General features: G+C 33.9%; 1 protein-coding gene across 2 annotated transcripts; it reads right to left on the reverse strand.

The window, feature by feature from the left end:
• Positions 1–10,344: 10,344 nt before the first annotated feature.
• LOC149557530 (uncharacterized) lies at positions 10,345–12,128 on the reverse strand. 2 transcript variants are annotated; one of them, XM_089785992.1, is made up of 3 exons: positions 11,797–12,128; positions 11,562–11,688; positions 10,345–11,247 (listed from the first exon to the last, which is right to left on the reverse strand). In XM_089785992.1, exons 1-3 carry the CDS (start codon positions 11,809–11,811, stop codon positions 10,646–10,648), a joined length of 744 nt encoding a protein of 247 aa, XP_089642118.1. In that variant the 5' UTR covers positions 11,812–12,128; the 3' UTR covers positions 10,345–10,645. The 2 variants fall into 2 exon arrangements, with proteins under 2 accessions (XP_089642118.1, XP_089642117.1); XM_089785991.1 differs by having other exon boundaries at positions 10,351–11,250; positions 11,797–11,908.
• Between the last annotated feature and the right edge of the window lie 6,577 nt (positions 12,129–18,705).

The following is an 18,705-nucleotide window of genomic DNA, read 5'->3' on the forward strand; positions in this document are numbered from 1 at the left end:
AAATAATTTTTTTCTTCAATTCATTAAGGTGGTCAGACACAGGCCCTTTTTTTCTTGACAACATTGTAGCAAAAAATTCAAAATTAATTGTTTATTTGGAATAAAAATACCAAAAAATATGTGTCAGATCTAGACATGAGTCTCTTCTAATATTTAAAATATTATAAATTTTTTTTATTAATTATGATTAAGGCAGTTAGACATACACCTACTTCTTAATTTTGGCCTAAAATTTTTGTAACACTGTATTAAAATATGAATTTTCAACTGATCAAATTAAATTATTTTTAGGTAACACCTAGTAGTTTAGAAACTACATTAAATTTCCTAACGATTTTATTCTTACAACTTTTAATATAAACTTCATAACTAGTTCAAAATTACACACCAAGTTGACGTAAACTTCATTTGCTAATTTTGCATTGTCACTTGAGGGTAGAGTTTCGCCCACCATGATCTTGCACATATGTAGCTAGAAGAATATGATGGTGGTATGGTTAGGTTTGGAAACAACTCACCCTAGAACTTTGGTAAAAGGTAAATGTTCAATCTTTGAATGGAAAAAAAAAATAATGTTGATGATGTATATTTGATATAAGGTTTGAAACATAATTTTTTGAGTGTTGGTCAGTTAAATGAAAAAGTTTATTACCTAGAGTTGAAAGGAGGTATATACAGGATACTTGAAAGATCAAGATATCTGATTGCTACTAGAAAGAAAATTAAAGGTAATCTATTAGATCTAAATACTATTGTTAATAGTTATTTGGTCACTACTAGAGTTAAAGATAGTTCACTATGGCATAGAAAGTTCTATCATGTGAATTTTGATAGCTTGATCAATATTAAGTCAAATGCAGTTACGGGATTTTTTCAACTAGTAAAGCTAGAAAATATAATGTGCAAAGAATGTTAGTTGGGTAAATTAACTAGTTCTATTAATAGTAAGACTTTGTCATTTAGAATAAATTTTATTTGGCATATATTGCTCTTTTTGGCCTTATGAGAATAAGAGGTTATCATGGTGAAAAATAATTTATGACATTTATTGATGATTACTCAAGAATGATGCCAATGACCTTCTTGAAGAAGTCTGAAGCCTTCCAGAGGTTCAAAGTATTGAGAGCACTTGTTTAGAACACACAAGTTTTCAAATGACATTATGTATTTCAGACTTCTTCAAACGTTACATCTATATAAGGTATGCCTACCTCTTGTTGGAAGGTGCATGGGAGATGTTTAGTCTATGATTACAGAAAGAAACATTTTAATGATGCTCTCTCTCTAGAGTTGAAGATTTTCAAGAATACTTGTTTATTTAAAGGCATATGGTATACATCAACATGATATGTTTAGATCTATGTGCCTATTTGTTGCTAACTTTTTGTACAAGTTTTTAATATAAAAAAGGGCCACTATTAACATGTACAGTAAGATAAATTATTAAAAAGAAAAATATTCTTATTTAATGTCAAGATGTTACATAATTTATAACCATTTGAAAATATTATAAATAAAGTAAATTAAAGATATAAGTATTTGTTCGTAGTTTTTTTTAAAAATGAAGTTTTTATTTTTCCAAATATTAATTAATAAATTGTAGTTCATTATGGAATTCAAGTTCAACAACTTTGAAATACAATATTGAAAGGATCTTGTAATAAAATAGTCTCCTTAAAAGTATAAGGCTTGAAAGAGATCAATCTTGAAGTATTAGACAAATGATGTACATTATCCTTTATTAATATTTATAATTTTTATTTGTCCATTATTGACAGGTGTTGCATTCATAAGCTCCTAGCCACTCCTCTAGTTGGGGTGAGATTCTTAGAGGTACCAACCAACCTCTCCACTCCATGGTTATTTTTCCTTAGGTTGATCTTCTTCTAGCCCTTATCCTATCACTTGGAGTGGCTCTAGCTGGCCAAGCACTGATAATGGTTGTCCCACTTATTCCAAGTGGCTCCTACAATTGTCTCTTGCAATTTCTCCCACCAAAAAGGATTCAATAGAAGAAGATATATGAGGATGGATGTTTCCTCCTAGACCTAACTCCCTGTTGATGCATGGGACCAAAAGGATGATCACAATCATCCTCCTTCTATTGGAACTACTTTAGCCACCTAGGGAAGATCTCTAAGCTTATATGGGCTCAACCCATGTTAATTCCATATTTATTTTTCTTACTAGGTTTAGTCCTGTATAATCTCTCATAGGATGATTTCATATACCCTAGCTTTAAATGTGAATATGTACTTTTAAATTATAAATACTTAATGGTAAATGACTATTTATAAAAAAAGATGTTGGATTTTTAGAATTTGAATGGTAATAAGATATGGAGAAGTTGATGCAAGAGAATATTAGGTTCAAAGCAATCTTGCATCAACAAAAAATTATTCTAGTTTGATTTGCCAATTTTTCCATTCCTTTTTTTAATTTCAACAATCATTTATTTGATCAATTCAACACTTGTGATGTTTAGTGTATAATTTAGACTTGTTCTATTTCCTATTCCTATGTTCAAAGCTCTTTTAGTACATTGTTACTCAAGTTATGATTCATCTTCTCTTAGGTAGTGTGTCCTTGTGAATTTTGATCTTGCAATGGAATTCTACATCTGTGGATATTTGGTGGCACTTTCAACAATGCTCTTGGATCATGTGTGAACCCAAATATGGGATAACAAACTTTCAAACATGTTATGCCATTTTTTCCTTTTGATTTAAAGGACTGGATCTATTTTCATGTAATAGGTTTCTTGGTACACATTAATGTTAGAATCTAAAAAGATTAATAACCCAGAAAACTAGTGCAAAGAGTAAATATCTAAACTATGAATGCAAATGATACAAAATCAAAATAGCATCATAGACTTAGTCTCCAAGAGAGTAATGCAAATGCTGGAAGCAAAATAGCATTACGAGGATGCAAAACAAGAGATACAAATACAAGCTAGGTAGCATGCTTATATAGGCTAGGAAGAGGGAGGAGGTGGCAACACCAACCAATGAGAAGCAACCATCTATCAGACTAAAGATAGCAAAGTATCTTCCCAAGATAGCTAATGGATGCTCACATGTAGGAAGGTGACACCTCACAACCATTCACCTAATAAGACATGCTTTATTAACCTAAGCGAGATTATTAAAAGTGTAGGAAAAACCTAGCAAAAAAAGGAAAAATAAAAAACTACACTAACACCCCCCATAAGCGAAGCTTAGGTGGATGCTAACCTAGCAAAGCTATGAAAGCTAGAAAAATGGGTCTTGGCAATAAGGCCTGATCAGGTACCCAATACAAGAAAAAGAACTAGATGAAGGAAACTAAGCCTCCAATCTAGGAAATGTCCCAAAGAGAGGAACAAAAAAGAGCATGAAGCATCTCCGAAGCATGAAGTTGCAAACACTGTCAGAAGAAACTGTTGGAACCCCCACTGAAATAGTGCATGACTAGGTAGAGAAGACAAAGTTTGAAGAGCTGATCAATCGAAGAGGTGACCTCCAAAAGTAGGAATGAATGAGTGTCTATATAGTAGATGAACCATCTCACTGAAATGCATAGGTGCCTAGCCACTGCATCTGCCTAGTACATAGGAACAAAAAATGAATACGTAGATCACTCAATCAAAGCAATAGAGCCAACAGGTGAACCCCCCCATTATGCTGAACAGGGAGAGGGGTGATAGGAACACTGAAATGCAATGCCAAAAACATCTACAAGAAGAAAAATCAGGAACACCAATAGTGCAATAGAAGTACAAGCACAGGATAAAGGGCGGTGTCACCGACACACTGCATGGGCTAATGTCATGGAAGAAAAATTCTCTTGACAAAGGTGGATGAGCACAAAATGGAAAAACATCATGACCCCCCATGGCACTTTATAACTGAGTGCGAGTACAAACAAACACAAGGTGTACAAGATCTTAGATATGCAAAAGAAGGCACTTTATCTCAGTGCATTTATAGAAAAAGGAATGCAATAGAATAGAAGCATACAATCTTAGAAGTCAGAAAGAAGAGTGAGCCAAAAGAACAGAAGAAGAGATTCCAAGACCTGTAGAATCCAAGTAATCTGCCAGAGTGCGAAAGTGCAAAACTCAAAGGAGAAAGAACCTGGAGAAGAATCTGGATAAAAGACCTCTGCAACTGAATAACTCATAGAACCAGCTTTCCAATGATATCTGGCAAGCCCAGAAAAGAGTCTGAATGAGCAAGATATGGCTCCCGGAAGGCAAAATAGAACATCTGGCTTTGACTGCCAAAATAGGCAACCAAACTATAGGAAAAATTTAAAAAACTTGTACCATCATCTCTGTCTCAGAACTAGCTTTCCAACGCATTTTTTGGATCGAAAAAATACGTCCATATGCTCAAGTTACGGAAGAAAAACCAATAGGGCCTCCTCATGAAGAGCATATACTAAAAGTGAAACTTGGGCACAATAATCAAGGAAAAAAATAGTACCACTTCGACCTACTCAAAAAATCATGCACTTTCAAAAAAAGAATCGCCTCGATACGAGGTCGTATGAGAAAGTTATGATCCTCCGAAGTTTCCAAAACGAGAACTGTGCACAGTCACGGCTGAGAATCTGTAATTTCTGAAGAATTCATGCATGAAAATCAAAAAACAACTCCACTAGTGGATAGAGCACAAAAAAATAGCCAAGTTCATAACAAGAATCATCAAAATCAGAGTCTGTATGAGCAAGAATGAGACATTTGAAAACTACGTTCAAATCTATGACTGCCAATGGAGAGGGCTATGGCTGTAGCTTTGCATGCTCGATTCTTAAAAATACCAAAAAATATGTGTCACATCTAGACATGAGTCTCTTCTAATATTTAAAATCTTATAATTTTTTTTTATTAATTATGATTAAGGCTGTTAGACATACACCTACTTCTTAATTTTGGCCTAAAATTTTTGTAACACTGTATTAAAATATGAATTTTCAACTGATCAAATTAAATTATTTTTAGGTAAGACCTAGTAGTTTAGAAACTACATTCAATTTCCTAACGATTTTATTCTTACAACTTTTAATATAAACTTCATAACTAGTTCAAAATTGCACACCAAGTTGACATAAACTTGATTTGCTAATTTTACATTGTCACTTGAGGGTCAAGTTTCGCCCACCATGATCTTGTACATATGTAGCTAGAAGAATATGATGGTGGTGTGGTTAGGTTTGGAAACAACTCACCCTAGTTGGTAAAAGGTAAATGTTCAATCTTTGAATGGAAAAAAAAACAATGTTGATGATGTCTATTTGATAGAAGGTTTGAAACATAATTTTTTGAGTGTTGGTCAGTTAAATGAAAAACTTTATTATCTAGAGTTCAAAGGAGGTATATACAGGATACTTGGAAGATCAAGATATCTGATTGCTCCAAGAAAGAAAACTAAAGGTAATCTATTAGATCTAAATACTATTGTTAATAGTTGTTTGGTCACTACTAGAGTTAAAGATAGTTCACTATGGCATTGAAAGTTCTATCATGTGAATTTTGATAGCTTGATCAATAGTAAGTCAAATGCAGTTACGGGATTGTCTCAACTAGTAAAGCTAGACAATATAATGTGCAAAGAATGTTAGTTGGGTAAATTAACTAGTTCTATTATTGCTAGTAAGACTTTGTCATTTAGAATAAATTTTATTTGGTATATATTGCTCTTTGTGGCCTTATGAGAATAAGAAGTTATCATGGTGAAAAATAATTTATGACATTTATTGATGATTACTCAAGAATGATGCCAGTGACCTTCTTGAAGAAGTTTGAAGCCTTCCAGAGGTTCAAAGTATTGAGAGCACTTGTTTAGAACACACAAGTTTTCAAATGACATTATGTATTTCAGACTTCTTCAAACATTACATCTATATAAGGTATGCCTACCTCTTGTTGGAAGGTGCATGGGAGATTTTTAGTCTATGATTAGAGAAAAAAACATTTTAATGATGCTCTCTCTCTAGAGTTGAAGATTTTCAAGAATACTTGTTTATTTAAAGGCATATGGTATACATCAACATGATATGTTTAGATCTATGTGCCTATTTGTTGCTAACTTTTTGTACAAGTTTTTAATATAAAAAAAGGGCCAATATTAACATGTACAGTGAGATAAATTATTAAAAAGAAAAATATTCTTATTTAATGTCAAGATGTTACATAATTTATTACCATTTGAAAATATTATAAATAAAGTAAATTAAAGATATAAGTATTTGTTCCTAGTTTTTTTTAAAAATGAAGTTTTTATTTTTCCAAATATTAATTAATAAATTGTAGTTCATTATGGAATTCAAGTTCAACAACTTTGAAATACAATATTCAAAGGATTTTGTAATAAAATAGTCTCCTTAAAACTATAAGGCTTGAAAGAGATAAATCTTGAAGTATTAGACAAATGATGTACATTATCCTTTATAAATATTTATAATTTTTATTTGTTCATTACTCGTAGGCATTGCATTCACAAGCTCCTAGCCACTCCTCTAGTTGGGGTGAGATTCTTAGAGGTACCAACCAACCTCTCCACTCCATGGTTATTTTTCCTTAGGTTGATCTTCTTCTAGCCCTTATCCTATCACTTTGAGTGGCTCTCACTGGCCAAACACTGATAATGGTTGTCCCACTTATTCCAAGTGGCTCCTACAATTGTCTCTTGCAATTTCTCCCACCAAAAAGGATTCAATAGAAGAAGATATATGAGGATGGATGTTTCCTCCTAGACCTAACTCCCTGTTGATGCATGGGACCAAAAGGACGATCACAATCATCCTCCTTCTATTGGAACTACTTTAGCCACCTAGGGAAGATCTCTAAGCTTATATGGGCTCAACCCATGTTAATTTCATGTTTTTTTTTCTTAATAGGTTTAGTCTTGTATAATCTCTCATAGGATGATTTCATATACCCTAGCTTTAATTGTGAATATGTACTTTTAAATTATAAATACTTAATGGTAAATGACTATTTTTAAAAAAAGATGTTGGATTTTTAGAATTTGAATGGTAATAAGATATGGAGAAGTCGATGCAAGAGAATATTAGGTTCAAAGCAATCTTGCATCAACCAAAAATTATTCTAGTTTGATTTGCCAGTTTTTCCATTCCTTTTTTTCATTTCAACAATCATTTATTTGATCAATTCAACACTTACGATGTTTAGTGTATAATTTAGACCTATTCTATTTCCTATTCCTATGTTCAAAGCTCTTTTAGTACATTGTTACTCAAGTTATGATTCATCTTCTCTCAGGTAGTGTGTCCTTGTGAATTTTGATCTTGCAATGGGATTCTACATCTGTGGATATTTGGTGGCACTTTCAACAATGCTCTTGGATCATGTGTGAACCCAAATATGGGATAACAAACTTTCAAACATGTTATGCCATTTTTTCCTTATGATTTAAAGGACTGGATCTATTTTCATGTAATAGGTTTCTTGGTCTTTAGGAATGTCCTTGATCTTGAGGTTGACCCATGTGTCATAGTGCTTATATATTGTGATTGATGTACTTCTAGAGGTAGTAGTATGTTGATTAGTGAAGAACCATATATTGTTTTATCTTTAGAATTGGATCTAATGCCTCTGACCAAAGACTATAAGAAAGTAGACATGTATGAAACTGACTTATGAGAAGGTCAAATGTCCAACCTTTGTTATACATAAAATTAAGAAGCCCTGAAAATTTTCAATTAAAATTGGTTATACATAAAAATTATGAAGCAACAATTGTTTTGTAATGGAAACTATTTCTTCTTTAATCATTAATGAATCACCACCAATAAATTTACTTATTTTTAGAACAAATCAATAGATATTGCTTCCTCAATATGATTAATTCATATTAAGTTAATCTTGTGAAATTCTAAAACATTTTATCATAAATGTACTTGCATCTATTTCCAATGTATATTAAAGTGATGGTTATAATGCATTCATGTTAAATTGGTTATTATGAATCAAGTTTTCATCTTTAGAAGTGATCAGGAGTCTTTGCTTCCTTAATATTAGTGATTCATGTTGAGGGAACCTTTTTGAACTAAAAGATTATTTATATATATATAAATATTAGCATATTTTGGAATGGAAATTGAAGTGATACTTACATCTTCATTTGTCAAAAAGTAATTATTACTACTCAAATCTTTAGAATTAATCATGAGCTCTTGTTTCCTTAATATTAGGGGGATTCATATTGAGTGTATGTTTGGACTTATAAAAGTAATACCTCAATCCTCATCTATGGTAATCAATTTTAGTTAGCTTTGGAGTGTATTATGAACCATTGCTTCTTTATAATTAGTGACTCATATTAATTTTTTTGAAGTTCTAAAATACTTTAGTACACATTAACACCTTGTATAATGAAAGTGAAATGATAGTTACATTCTACTCTATAACATCTTAATTTTTATATATATTTCTAAGTATCTTCATAAACATTAATGATCCATAAAATTATCAAGTTCTAAAAAGCTTTAATATAAATTCACATATTTGTAATAAAAATAAAATAATATTTATATCTCCATAACAAATCATTTCTTACTGATGATTTTAAACATCTTTAAAATTTATTATATCTAAAATCATTTACCATACCATTGTTAGAATGTCAATCCCAATTTTTTTGAGAATGAAGTCTTACAAAATTTACTCTTGTAAAGATAGTGCAACCTAGATTTCCATTCTTTAATTATTTTGTTTCCTCAAAGATTAAAGAAGGCCTATAAGATTCGCAATGGAGAACAAAGTGACAATTATTTCCTCTTTTAATGATTAATGAGTTGCAAACTAATTTTTTTAATAGAAAAATCTAAGAACTATTGCATTATTGAAATTAGCAATTCATGTTAAGGGAATCTTATGAAATTGTGAAACATTTTAATATATATACTAGCATCTATTTTTAATAGAGGAAAAAGTGATAGATAAATTGTTAACAATCATATTTCCACGCTCAAACTGATATAAGCCATTCTAGGTATATTTAGAATAATCATAAACCAATATTTCCTCTTTTCATCTTGTTAAGTCCAAATATGTTTATTCTATTCTCTCAGCCAAGCGTGTTGTCCTCGACCACCTTAATTCTTGTTGGAATTTGTCCCTTGCCCAAGATGAATGGAGGAATATCTTATCTAATTTTTGGACTTGGCCCATTTTACCCAAGCTCGCTTGCTTTTTGTGGAGAATGTTGCTCCACAAGTTGCCCTTCAAAAAGCCAGGGGGGTGCCTAATATCTATTATGTTTGCAGAAAGCCTGAATTTGTTTTTCATGTCTTTTTCCATTGCTTCTTTGCTCGAGAGATATGAAATCTGTTTGTTCTTTCCTTTGTTATTCTCTGATTTCTATGGAACTATAGCAATAATGACATTTTTCAGGGTAAAGGTAGTGCCTTATTGAGCCTTTGAGGAAACTCATATTTGTTGATGTTGCCTTGCAGGTTACAGCTGTCTTCAAGATTAAAGAAAATCAGTTTCTCCAACTTCTAAAAGATGGGAAATGTGTATTGGAAAAGAAAGAATTAGCCCATGGTTATACCACTGAGAAAGATGTTGATGATTTTAATATCTAATTGGCACACTTCATTCAAAAACTTAAAGAGGAAGGAAACTGGAAGAGGAGAATAGAGGAGGAAGATGCACCTGTCAAATTCTTTGTGCCCTCTCTGGTCCATTTCACTACCACTGAGCCTAGAGAGGAAGCGGAGGAATAAAAAATACTAGATTTCTAAAGTTTTATCATGAATTTTGATGTATTTATCATTGTAACTCTATGGCAATCATAATGATTGTTGTTTTTGTTGTGTAGTTGAGTGAATCTTAGAAAACAATTGTTAGAAATTGTTGCTTTTAAGCATTGTAACTTTGTAAAAACTTTTCCATTATATTCTTGATATGCAATAGTAATATTTTCTTAATATTACTGATCTGTATTAAGTATATTTTTATTAATCTTCAGAATATTTTAGTACACGTGTACTAACGCATATTTGGCCAAAGATTGATGTGAAATGAACTGTTACCTATAATTTTGGGTATCTTCAAACTGAATCAGAACTTTTACTTCCCAACATCTAGAAGTGTGCGTTCCAGATTTATTTGAGAGTGACATCTAAGACATTGCAACACAGATTTCCATTGTTCAGTTACTTTGTATCCTCGCTGCTTTAGATTTCAATGTTTTGTTTGATTATTCCTTGCAATCCAACTTCCAATCACATCAATTGCCCATAAGTACGAATGGAAATCAGAAACTAAACGGGGAATACTGAAACCTTAAAACATTCAGACGATGGTGAAAGAAATGTTGAAAGCAAATTGCATATAAAACTAGGCATTCAGATTAACTTCCCATTATTATTATTACCAGAGAGACATTCTTAACTTCTATGATCAGATCTCAATACAAATGCTTTTGGTTTCTCTTTGAAATGAAGCCAAAGCAGGGTGGTCAAGATGGGCCAAAAAGACTTGTGATCGCTCAAGCACCCTCAGACATCTGATCCTCCAATTAAGGCTTACAAACTTAATCTAATTATACCACCCACCTGAAACATCTGTCACAAACATCACCTTCCATGCAAATCCCTAACTACTCTACCACAAACATCATTCTCTGCTCTACTCTGATGTTTCTGTCTTCACTTCTTCTTCAGCAGCAGGTGTCACAACTTCTGCTGCAGGAACAGATGTTTCCTCAGCAGCAGGGGTTTCTTCCTTCTCCACAGGAGATTCAGCAGCAGCGGCAGCAGCAGGGGTTTCTTCTTCAGCAGGAGCAGGGGCTTCTTCTTTCTCCACAACTTCTTGTGTTGGAGCCTCATTTTCCTCACCTACTTCCTTAGAAACCTCCTTTTCTTCTATTTCTTCTTTGGCAGCAGGGGATTCTTCTTCTGCAGCAGGTGTCACAACTTCTGCTACAGGAAAAGATGTTTCCTCAGCAGGTGTCTTTTCCTCAGGAACAGGAGTTTCAGCAGCAGCAGGGGTTTCTTCTTCAGCAGCTGCAGGGGCTTTTTCTGTGGGAGCCTCATTTTCCTCACTTACTTCCTTACAAACCTCTTTTTCTTCTATTTCTTCTTTGGCAGCAGGGGATTCTTCTTCTGCTTCCTTTGCAGGTGTTGTTTCTTCCACCACATCTTCTTTCACTTCCTCTGCTGGAGTTTCTACCACCTCTTCTTTTGCTTCCTCTGCTGCAGGGGTCTCCTCAACTGTCTTCTCCACTACCTCTGCTTTACAAGAGTTCAACAATAAATTCTTAAGCTTCCATGGTTGATGCATATGGAACAAGAACTTGTGGCTATGCTAGTTTTCTTCTTGAGATTTATGATCAGGTCAAGGAATATAAGAAAAGCAAATTAAAAAAATCCCCTATTTTAATTTTATTATGAAGATCCATCAAGAACGTGAGCCAAAACATCACTAAGAAATCTTGCACAGCGGGTGTTCTCACATTCACTAGAGTGACAATTAAAAAGATTAGATTTGCCAATTCTAATCTGATTTTTCTAATTAAAAACTCAAAATTGTCCACAACACATACCCTGTTCCACTACGGGGGCTGATTCCTCTTCCTTTGGGCTCTCTTCCGCAGTTTCAGCAGTTGGGGCTTCAGCCTTCAGAGGCACTTCTTCAGTTGCAGGGCTCACCTCAGCGGGCATGGTAGCTACCTGCACAAATCGATCGCAACATATAAGTTAACTCACATCATTCAAGACCGATTCTTTGGCATGCATGATCAATTGAACAGATCGATCCATGTGAGTCGATCTACATACCTCACCATCGGCCATTTTGGAATCTTAGATGAAGATTTGAGAATACAGTAAATAAGATCTATAAATCCCAAAAATCCTGATCGCTGGAGCAATTCTGGTGGGTGTTGGACAGTAGAAATAATTCATGCAATACAAGAAGCCTTGCTGACCTATTTATAGGAGAGCAAAGTTGGAAGGATGCTCTGAACTTTGCATCGCTGGAAATATAAACTGTTTAGTACTGAAAAAATAAAATCGGAATGAGAAGGCACCGTCGAAATCCACATCAGATGAATGCAAGAGCATGATCGGGTATGTTTCGTAACAAAATCTCATTTGACGTGTGGGAGTCTCGAGATAGGAGAGAGAGTGAGTGCAAACTAGAAAACGTTTAATTTTGTAACCGTAAAGCATCACCGCTGTACTCGAAACATATAATTTAAGTTTTTAAGAACGATTGTATTCGCTGTAATTATTATTAGTTCCTCCCGAATGGCAACTCGGTTGCTGTTATTTCTCCACTAATGTTGACCAATGGGAGAACTTTATTTTTTCCCATGAGCTATTTTGCTATGTTTTGCTTTTTTTCAGAGTTCAATTATTGTCCAGAACTGCTTTGTTGTCACATTCTAATTGGTGAGTACTGCAAACAGTAGGGTTTCCACCATCTTGTGATGAAATGCTGACATTTCATCTCGTTGATGGGTATTTTGCAGTCTTTAATTTCATGATTTTGTTTTGTCTTGTCAGTTTTAATGGCTGTGTCAGGGAGGGTGCAGAAAATCTAAGGAAAATCTCTTCCTTTGTGGCCTGAGTACAAATCATGAACTGTTGTGTTGGCATATGATAGCAAATTTTAGGATAAAATGAGGACATGATGCATTTGGTCTTACACTGAGAACTGACAGTGTTGAATATTTGTCTAGAATTCTCTATCATCATTATTTTTAAATCTTTCATTGTCCTTGCACCCTCGCTCATTCTTCTGAGTACACAGTGACATTATTAAATTTTTGAATCTTCAATATCCCTGAATCCACGGTTGATTTTTTTTATTGGTCTTTGTGGATGTCGGTGTGCGTGAGTTACAAATAGAGAGATGAGCAGATTTTGGGGTCATAAAAACCAGAGAGGAAAGATTACACACTGCTTCTTCCTTCTCAAGTAAGCATGCTTTGCGTTTGCCATTCGATTCCGTGTTTTTCGTTTTGCTTTGTGTTTGAGCTGTCTTTGGTTACACAGTGTGTAATAGTTGAAACATGTTATATATCTACATGTATATTTAATTGCAGTAGGGTGGGTACAGGCAAAAATGGGTTCTCGTTTATACTGCTTGGTATACATGATGTCTGTTTTTGATTTCTTATGTCGTCCTTCTCCTGTTCTAGCTATTTTTCTTCCCCCTCATCTCACGTAGTATATCATGTATTTATCAACTATCGAGGCCCTGACACGAAAAGTTTGGCTTCTTTACTTTACTATAGCTTGGAGCAAAAGGGACTCAAGACATTTCTTGATGTTAAAAAATTAGAATTGAGAGATTCAATTGAGCCTACCATATGAAATGTCATTTCCTCTTCCCCTGTTCACATTGCTGTCTTCTCACCACAATTTGCCGAGTCCCCCTGGTGTCTGAATCAGTTGGTTGACATGCTCAAAACCGCAACTGTGTTTATTCCTGTATTTTGTGATGTGAGGCCTTCTGATGTTCGATACCCTGACAACGGAGCTTACAAAGACGCATTCGCTGATCATAAAAAAAGCAGAAGATTTAGCAAAGAGGCACTTGACGACTGGAAAGCAGCCCTCCACTCTTCTTCCCTGATCTCTGGCTACGAATTCAGCACATTTAATTAGTAAGGCTTAGCTTATGATTCCGAGTCTTTAAGTTATTTTCCCCCTTACTGGAGCTCCATATTGAGCTTGAATGCTTTTGGTTTCTTATTCGCTTAAATTTGCCAGGGATGCGAGCATGTTGCGTTCAAAGATTGTTTTGGCTACGCAACAGAAGTTCGGCCTTCCTTATGCATCCCCACCGGCGAAGAAAACTAGTCTTGTTTCCAGATTTGCCGATTTGGCTTCTACTTTTAATTGGGGTGCCCTAATATTTTTCCTTGGAGGTTATGGGTTGTTGCTGTCTAATCCTTTGTTTTGGATGTGCTGGAGTATCCTTGTCGCAAAAGTTGTCATTTATTACTCCATACAACCTTATTGGGAGCGGATTGAGGGTACTAGAAGGCCTCATCGCCTTTCCCTACAAGCTTGTTTGGAGTGGATTGAGGGTACTAAAAAGCAAACTGCACTTGCTATGATTCACCGACTCCAATCAACTGCTATATTGATTAAATCTGCAAATTAATTAATTGTGTTTCAAGCTGGGTCTTGTATACTATGATCTGAAGGTGTATGGATAGTATTGTTGCTGAGAGTTGATGACATTTTCTACCACCACCACTGCTCTGCAATTCTATATGACTTTCTTTGTTGCCACAGAACTCACCTAGGAAGCGGAGATTATGGACCATAGTTTCCTTTTAAGATTCCTTAATTTATGGCTTGTTCTGAGTGCTTAAATTCCCTAATCTGAGCTATCCTATATTACCCCATACTAGCCAACCCCTTTTTTGCTGTGATTTCAGGCTCCTAATTCACCCCCCTCAAGAATGGCCACCAAATTCGCTATTTTTCAACAGTCTACCATCCTGCCAGAATCTACTCCCAGATTGGCCAAGAATTCATCTGCCTTATTTTCCTCAGAGATTGAATGATATAATTTGTAATCTTTATGCTTCCTTAATTTTTCACTGATCATGTCCTCCCATTTTTATATTTTCCGGTTTACTGTTGAGCCTTTTGTTACAGCTCTTATTGCTACCTGTGAATCACCTTCTATGTCTACTGACAAGAGTCTCTTGTCAATACACATTTGTTGCCCATTTGCCATGACTTCCGTTTCAGCCTTATTATTTGTTGCCTTTCTGGTCAGATGAAATGTGTCACCTAAACATCTTACCTCTTTGTGTCTCACTATACAGCTGATCACCGCCTGGATTACTTTTCATAGCCCTGTCAAAATTTATTTCGACTGTACCTGGAAAAGCCTCTGTCCTCGTTGCTTCTGACCTTTTATTCTTAGAAGCAATGATCATCCCTTGGTTTACTTTTAAGACCTGCCCACTTCTGAATCCCAATTAGAAACGTTCTTCATCCTTTTGAACTATTTCTTTGTACTGATCATTCCTCTTAACCTCAATTCAATCTTTGAGGTTACCTCTTCAACTGATGCTTCCTTGTTAAAGATGTGATTGTTCCTTTCTTTCCAAGTCTGCTACCTGATCATAGACAGAGCCGCAATCCAAATGTCACCGTATACAGAGTTCTTCCCATTGACCAACCAACTTTTAATTAAGCACAAAATGCTCGTGTTCATTGTAGCAGATTAGCTAGTCGAACGGATGAACCCTTAAGAAAATGCACAGGAAAGGAACATGTGAATAACTATCTCTTTATCTGACATGCAAAGAGGGCAGACACTCGGGCCTACTATTCCAATTCTTTCTTAATCTGAACCTTGTAAAAATCCTGCCATGGAGAGCTATGCAAAGGAACACTCCCTCTTTTGGGTGGCCAGGTTTCCTCATCCTCTCTTTCTGTCAGAATTATTGTTCTCTTTTTTCAGTATTTGTAATGTCCTCTAATTTGGTTTAGTCTCAGTTATTTGATATCTATGTCCCAAGCTATAAGGGATATAAGGCATTTGACTATTAAAGAACTCTTCATTTGTTTAATCAGATTATCTATATATTCAGCAACACTCTTATCCAACTTTATTACTATTCGAGCTCAAAGACAGGAGTAGGTGTTACCCAAGTTTCCTAGATACCAACTACAATGGGCTCTCTCAGATTTTAATTATACAAGCCCTTTAACGTTTCTTGGGACTATGCCCGCAAAGTGCTTGGGGCCACTAATTTATTATATCACTATTACAGTATTACACGATGTGCTTGAATGACCATGTAATGGCCTTCCATCCTTAATGGCATGTATAATATATATGTGACCATAGATACACTCCTTTTATTCTTAACAGAATTCAGCTATAATAAACTGTAGATGTAGATAAATATTGATTCATAGATGAGCTACAGCATGATAAATTGTTGTCACAAGATTTGTGCCAGCAATAAATATTGGTCATAATTTTTGGGCTCTTCCTCTGATATACATATTTTTTTCTCCTATTCCAATTTAAATTGAATATTGAACTTTCATTGATTTATTTACTGACATGTTTTAGTAGTAATTCTTTTGAAATTTGTTATTGAAATCTTATGAGCCTTCTCATGGGCACAATGAAATTGTTTGACTAGAATCTGTCCACTTATACTTTCTGCATATAGCTTTGGATTAGGGTCACAGATCTGGTAAATCAATTCATGTTTTCCCATATTTGGCATTTAATCAGTTCTTTTTCCTTGGCATTCCAAATGCCCATTTGATCAAATAAGAATGTATCTGGACCATAAACAATGCATAATAAACATATGAACAAAGGTATGTGATATATATGGATGTATACATACATACCTGTGTATATACATGTATATATATATATATATATATATATATATATATATATATATATATATATATATATATATATATATATATATATATATATATATATATATATATATGCCTCTGTGATAATGAAGAACCAACGATTTCCATAACTATTTGGATTCTAAAACAATCATTTTGCCAGCTGCTAGTTAGCCAACATCATCATGTAACTACATTGAATAACAAAATATCCATTTCAGGAATAATAATCGTATTCCCATTAAGCTGTTAGCAGATTACCATGGATGTCAAAACTGACCCTATCCATAGCTACCAAAAACATATCCAATTAATATTACGGAAAATGTGCAATTTTGCAAAATGTAAGATCACAAACTATAGACCTCAACCTGTCATATTTAGAATGAGAGAGCAGAAAATAGTACCTAAATGCTTAAGGGTAAGTATAAATCACCAAGGGTAAGCAATTAATTCGTCCCACATAAGCACCGCAAACAATTACACTAGCTCAATAGTATCCATAATGAAATATATAAGTATATATGTCCAGTATCCATTGAAAAGTATGCAGATAACATGGATAGTTTAAGCCAAATGTATCAAGGCCTGCATACTGGAGGATATTCTACTGAAATATAGTGATTTAGCAATCATAGAAGACACAAACAACATTTTCAAGGGTGAGTAGTCAAATCCATTCTAACAAGGCCAATAGACTAATCAAACAAAATTACACTATGATTCGCATTGCAAATAGGTGAAATCAGAATACATTATTCGATGTCTAAAAACATATTAATTATTATCTATAACTCTTTTTTAAAATCTAATTTTGTAGTCATTTCTCATAGATTTGGACTTTCAGAATGTGTGACCAAATTTTTATTCCATGCCCAAGTGCGCAATGGACTTCTCCAATTATTGGTGCAATTGACTTAAGACATTTGGAGACTGTGTTTATTATTGAATGCCCAAATGTTGAGAAATCTTTGCGCATAGTGCTCAGTGAAGAATTCTTGCAGAATAAATCTGGTTCAACACATTATGCAGACATTGTTTCTAAATTCTTGACCAATTGCATGGACCTTTTAGAAGATATACAAATTGTGAAGCAATTAGCAAATGCGTATGTGAAGCATTACTTCAAGCCTGAAGAAGACTATGATCCATACATTGCTGCATATGTTATAGAGATGAGTAATGACCTTATAGGTGGATTGTCCTCGCTAGAATCTTTAAGTTCATCTGCTGTCACAACTTGTGTGTACAATTCCCTGAAAATTGCGATTAGTAGTAAATATAAGGCAATTGTAGATCATGCCTTGCATGCTCATTGTTCCCATTTTTTGCAGCAGCGTGCTTTGAGAATCTCAGCCGTATGCAACGCACTCATATTCCTCCAAATGCATATGTCTCCTCCTCCGGTCAGAACTTATGCACAAAACAATTGCTCCTTGGCAGAAATGAGTACTTCTTAGATCGCCAAAATTTGAATACATCACTTGTTATCATAGATAACATGTCATGATTCTATGTACATATTCCATAGCATATGTAATTTGTATACACCTCTAACCTTGCTAGAAAAATAAATTCTATTGCTTTGTAAAATCATTGCTATAAATAGTAAACTGTTATATTTTGGACTAGTGTTTAACTATGTCATGTTTTAAATAAAAATCAATGATCATCAAATTTAATGCATATACATTAGATAGGAAATTATTGTTTGATTAAGAATAGTATTGAAAATGCTCTTTAAATTATGAACATTTGATGTCGATAAATTAATTGACATGTTTCTTGTGTGATAAATGTTGTATCCATAGTTAGTAATATGTCTTTTTGTTTTCCATATTGCAAAGTGTAATTTTTACAAAGACTTGTTGTACTGAAGTAGTTTGTACATTAAATATTACATGTATTAGTAGAAATGGAGAAATTTGAACATAGATTGAAAATCATTACACCAATTGAACAATGGGTATCTAGCATGATAAATGATGCCTAATTGCCTCATAAATTATGTTTTCCTTTGCATATTGTCATACTTCATTGTAAAAAATGTATTATGATAAGGTGAAAAAAAATTATTTATGGATTATATGTTCTATATTGCTGACTTTTGAATTTTGTAGATTTCACAGATGTTTGAACTATGCTAGGAGCTTTGGAATTTGTTCAGACAATTCATATTGGTAGCTACAAGTAACCAGTATGTTTCCATTCAGAGTTTTGAAACTAAAAGTCCAAATTTTATTTGTAATTGTAATCATTGAGTAGTCGTAATTATGACAATAATTTATAGAACAGTAATATTTCATTACTATTGATATTTTGGCA

This window comes from Cupressus sempervirens, chromosome 5 (assembly GCF_028749045.1).
Source record: "Cupressus sempervirens isolate cs-2001-9-10 chromosome 5, ASM2874904v1, whole genome shotgun sequence".
Taxonomy (NCBI): domain Eukaryota; kingdom Viridiplantae; phylum Streptophyta; class Pinopsida; order Cupressales; family Cupressaceae; genus Cupressus; species Cupressus sempervirens.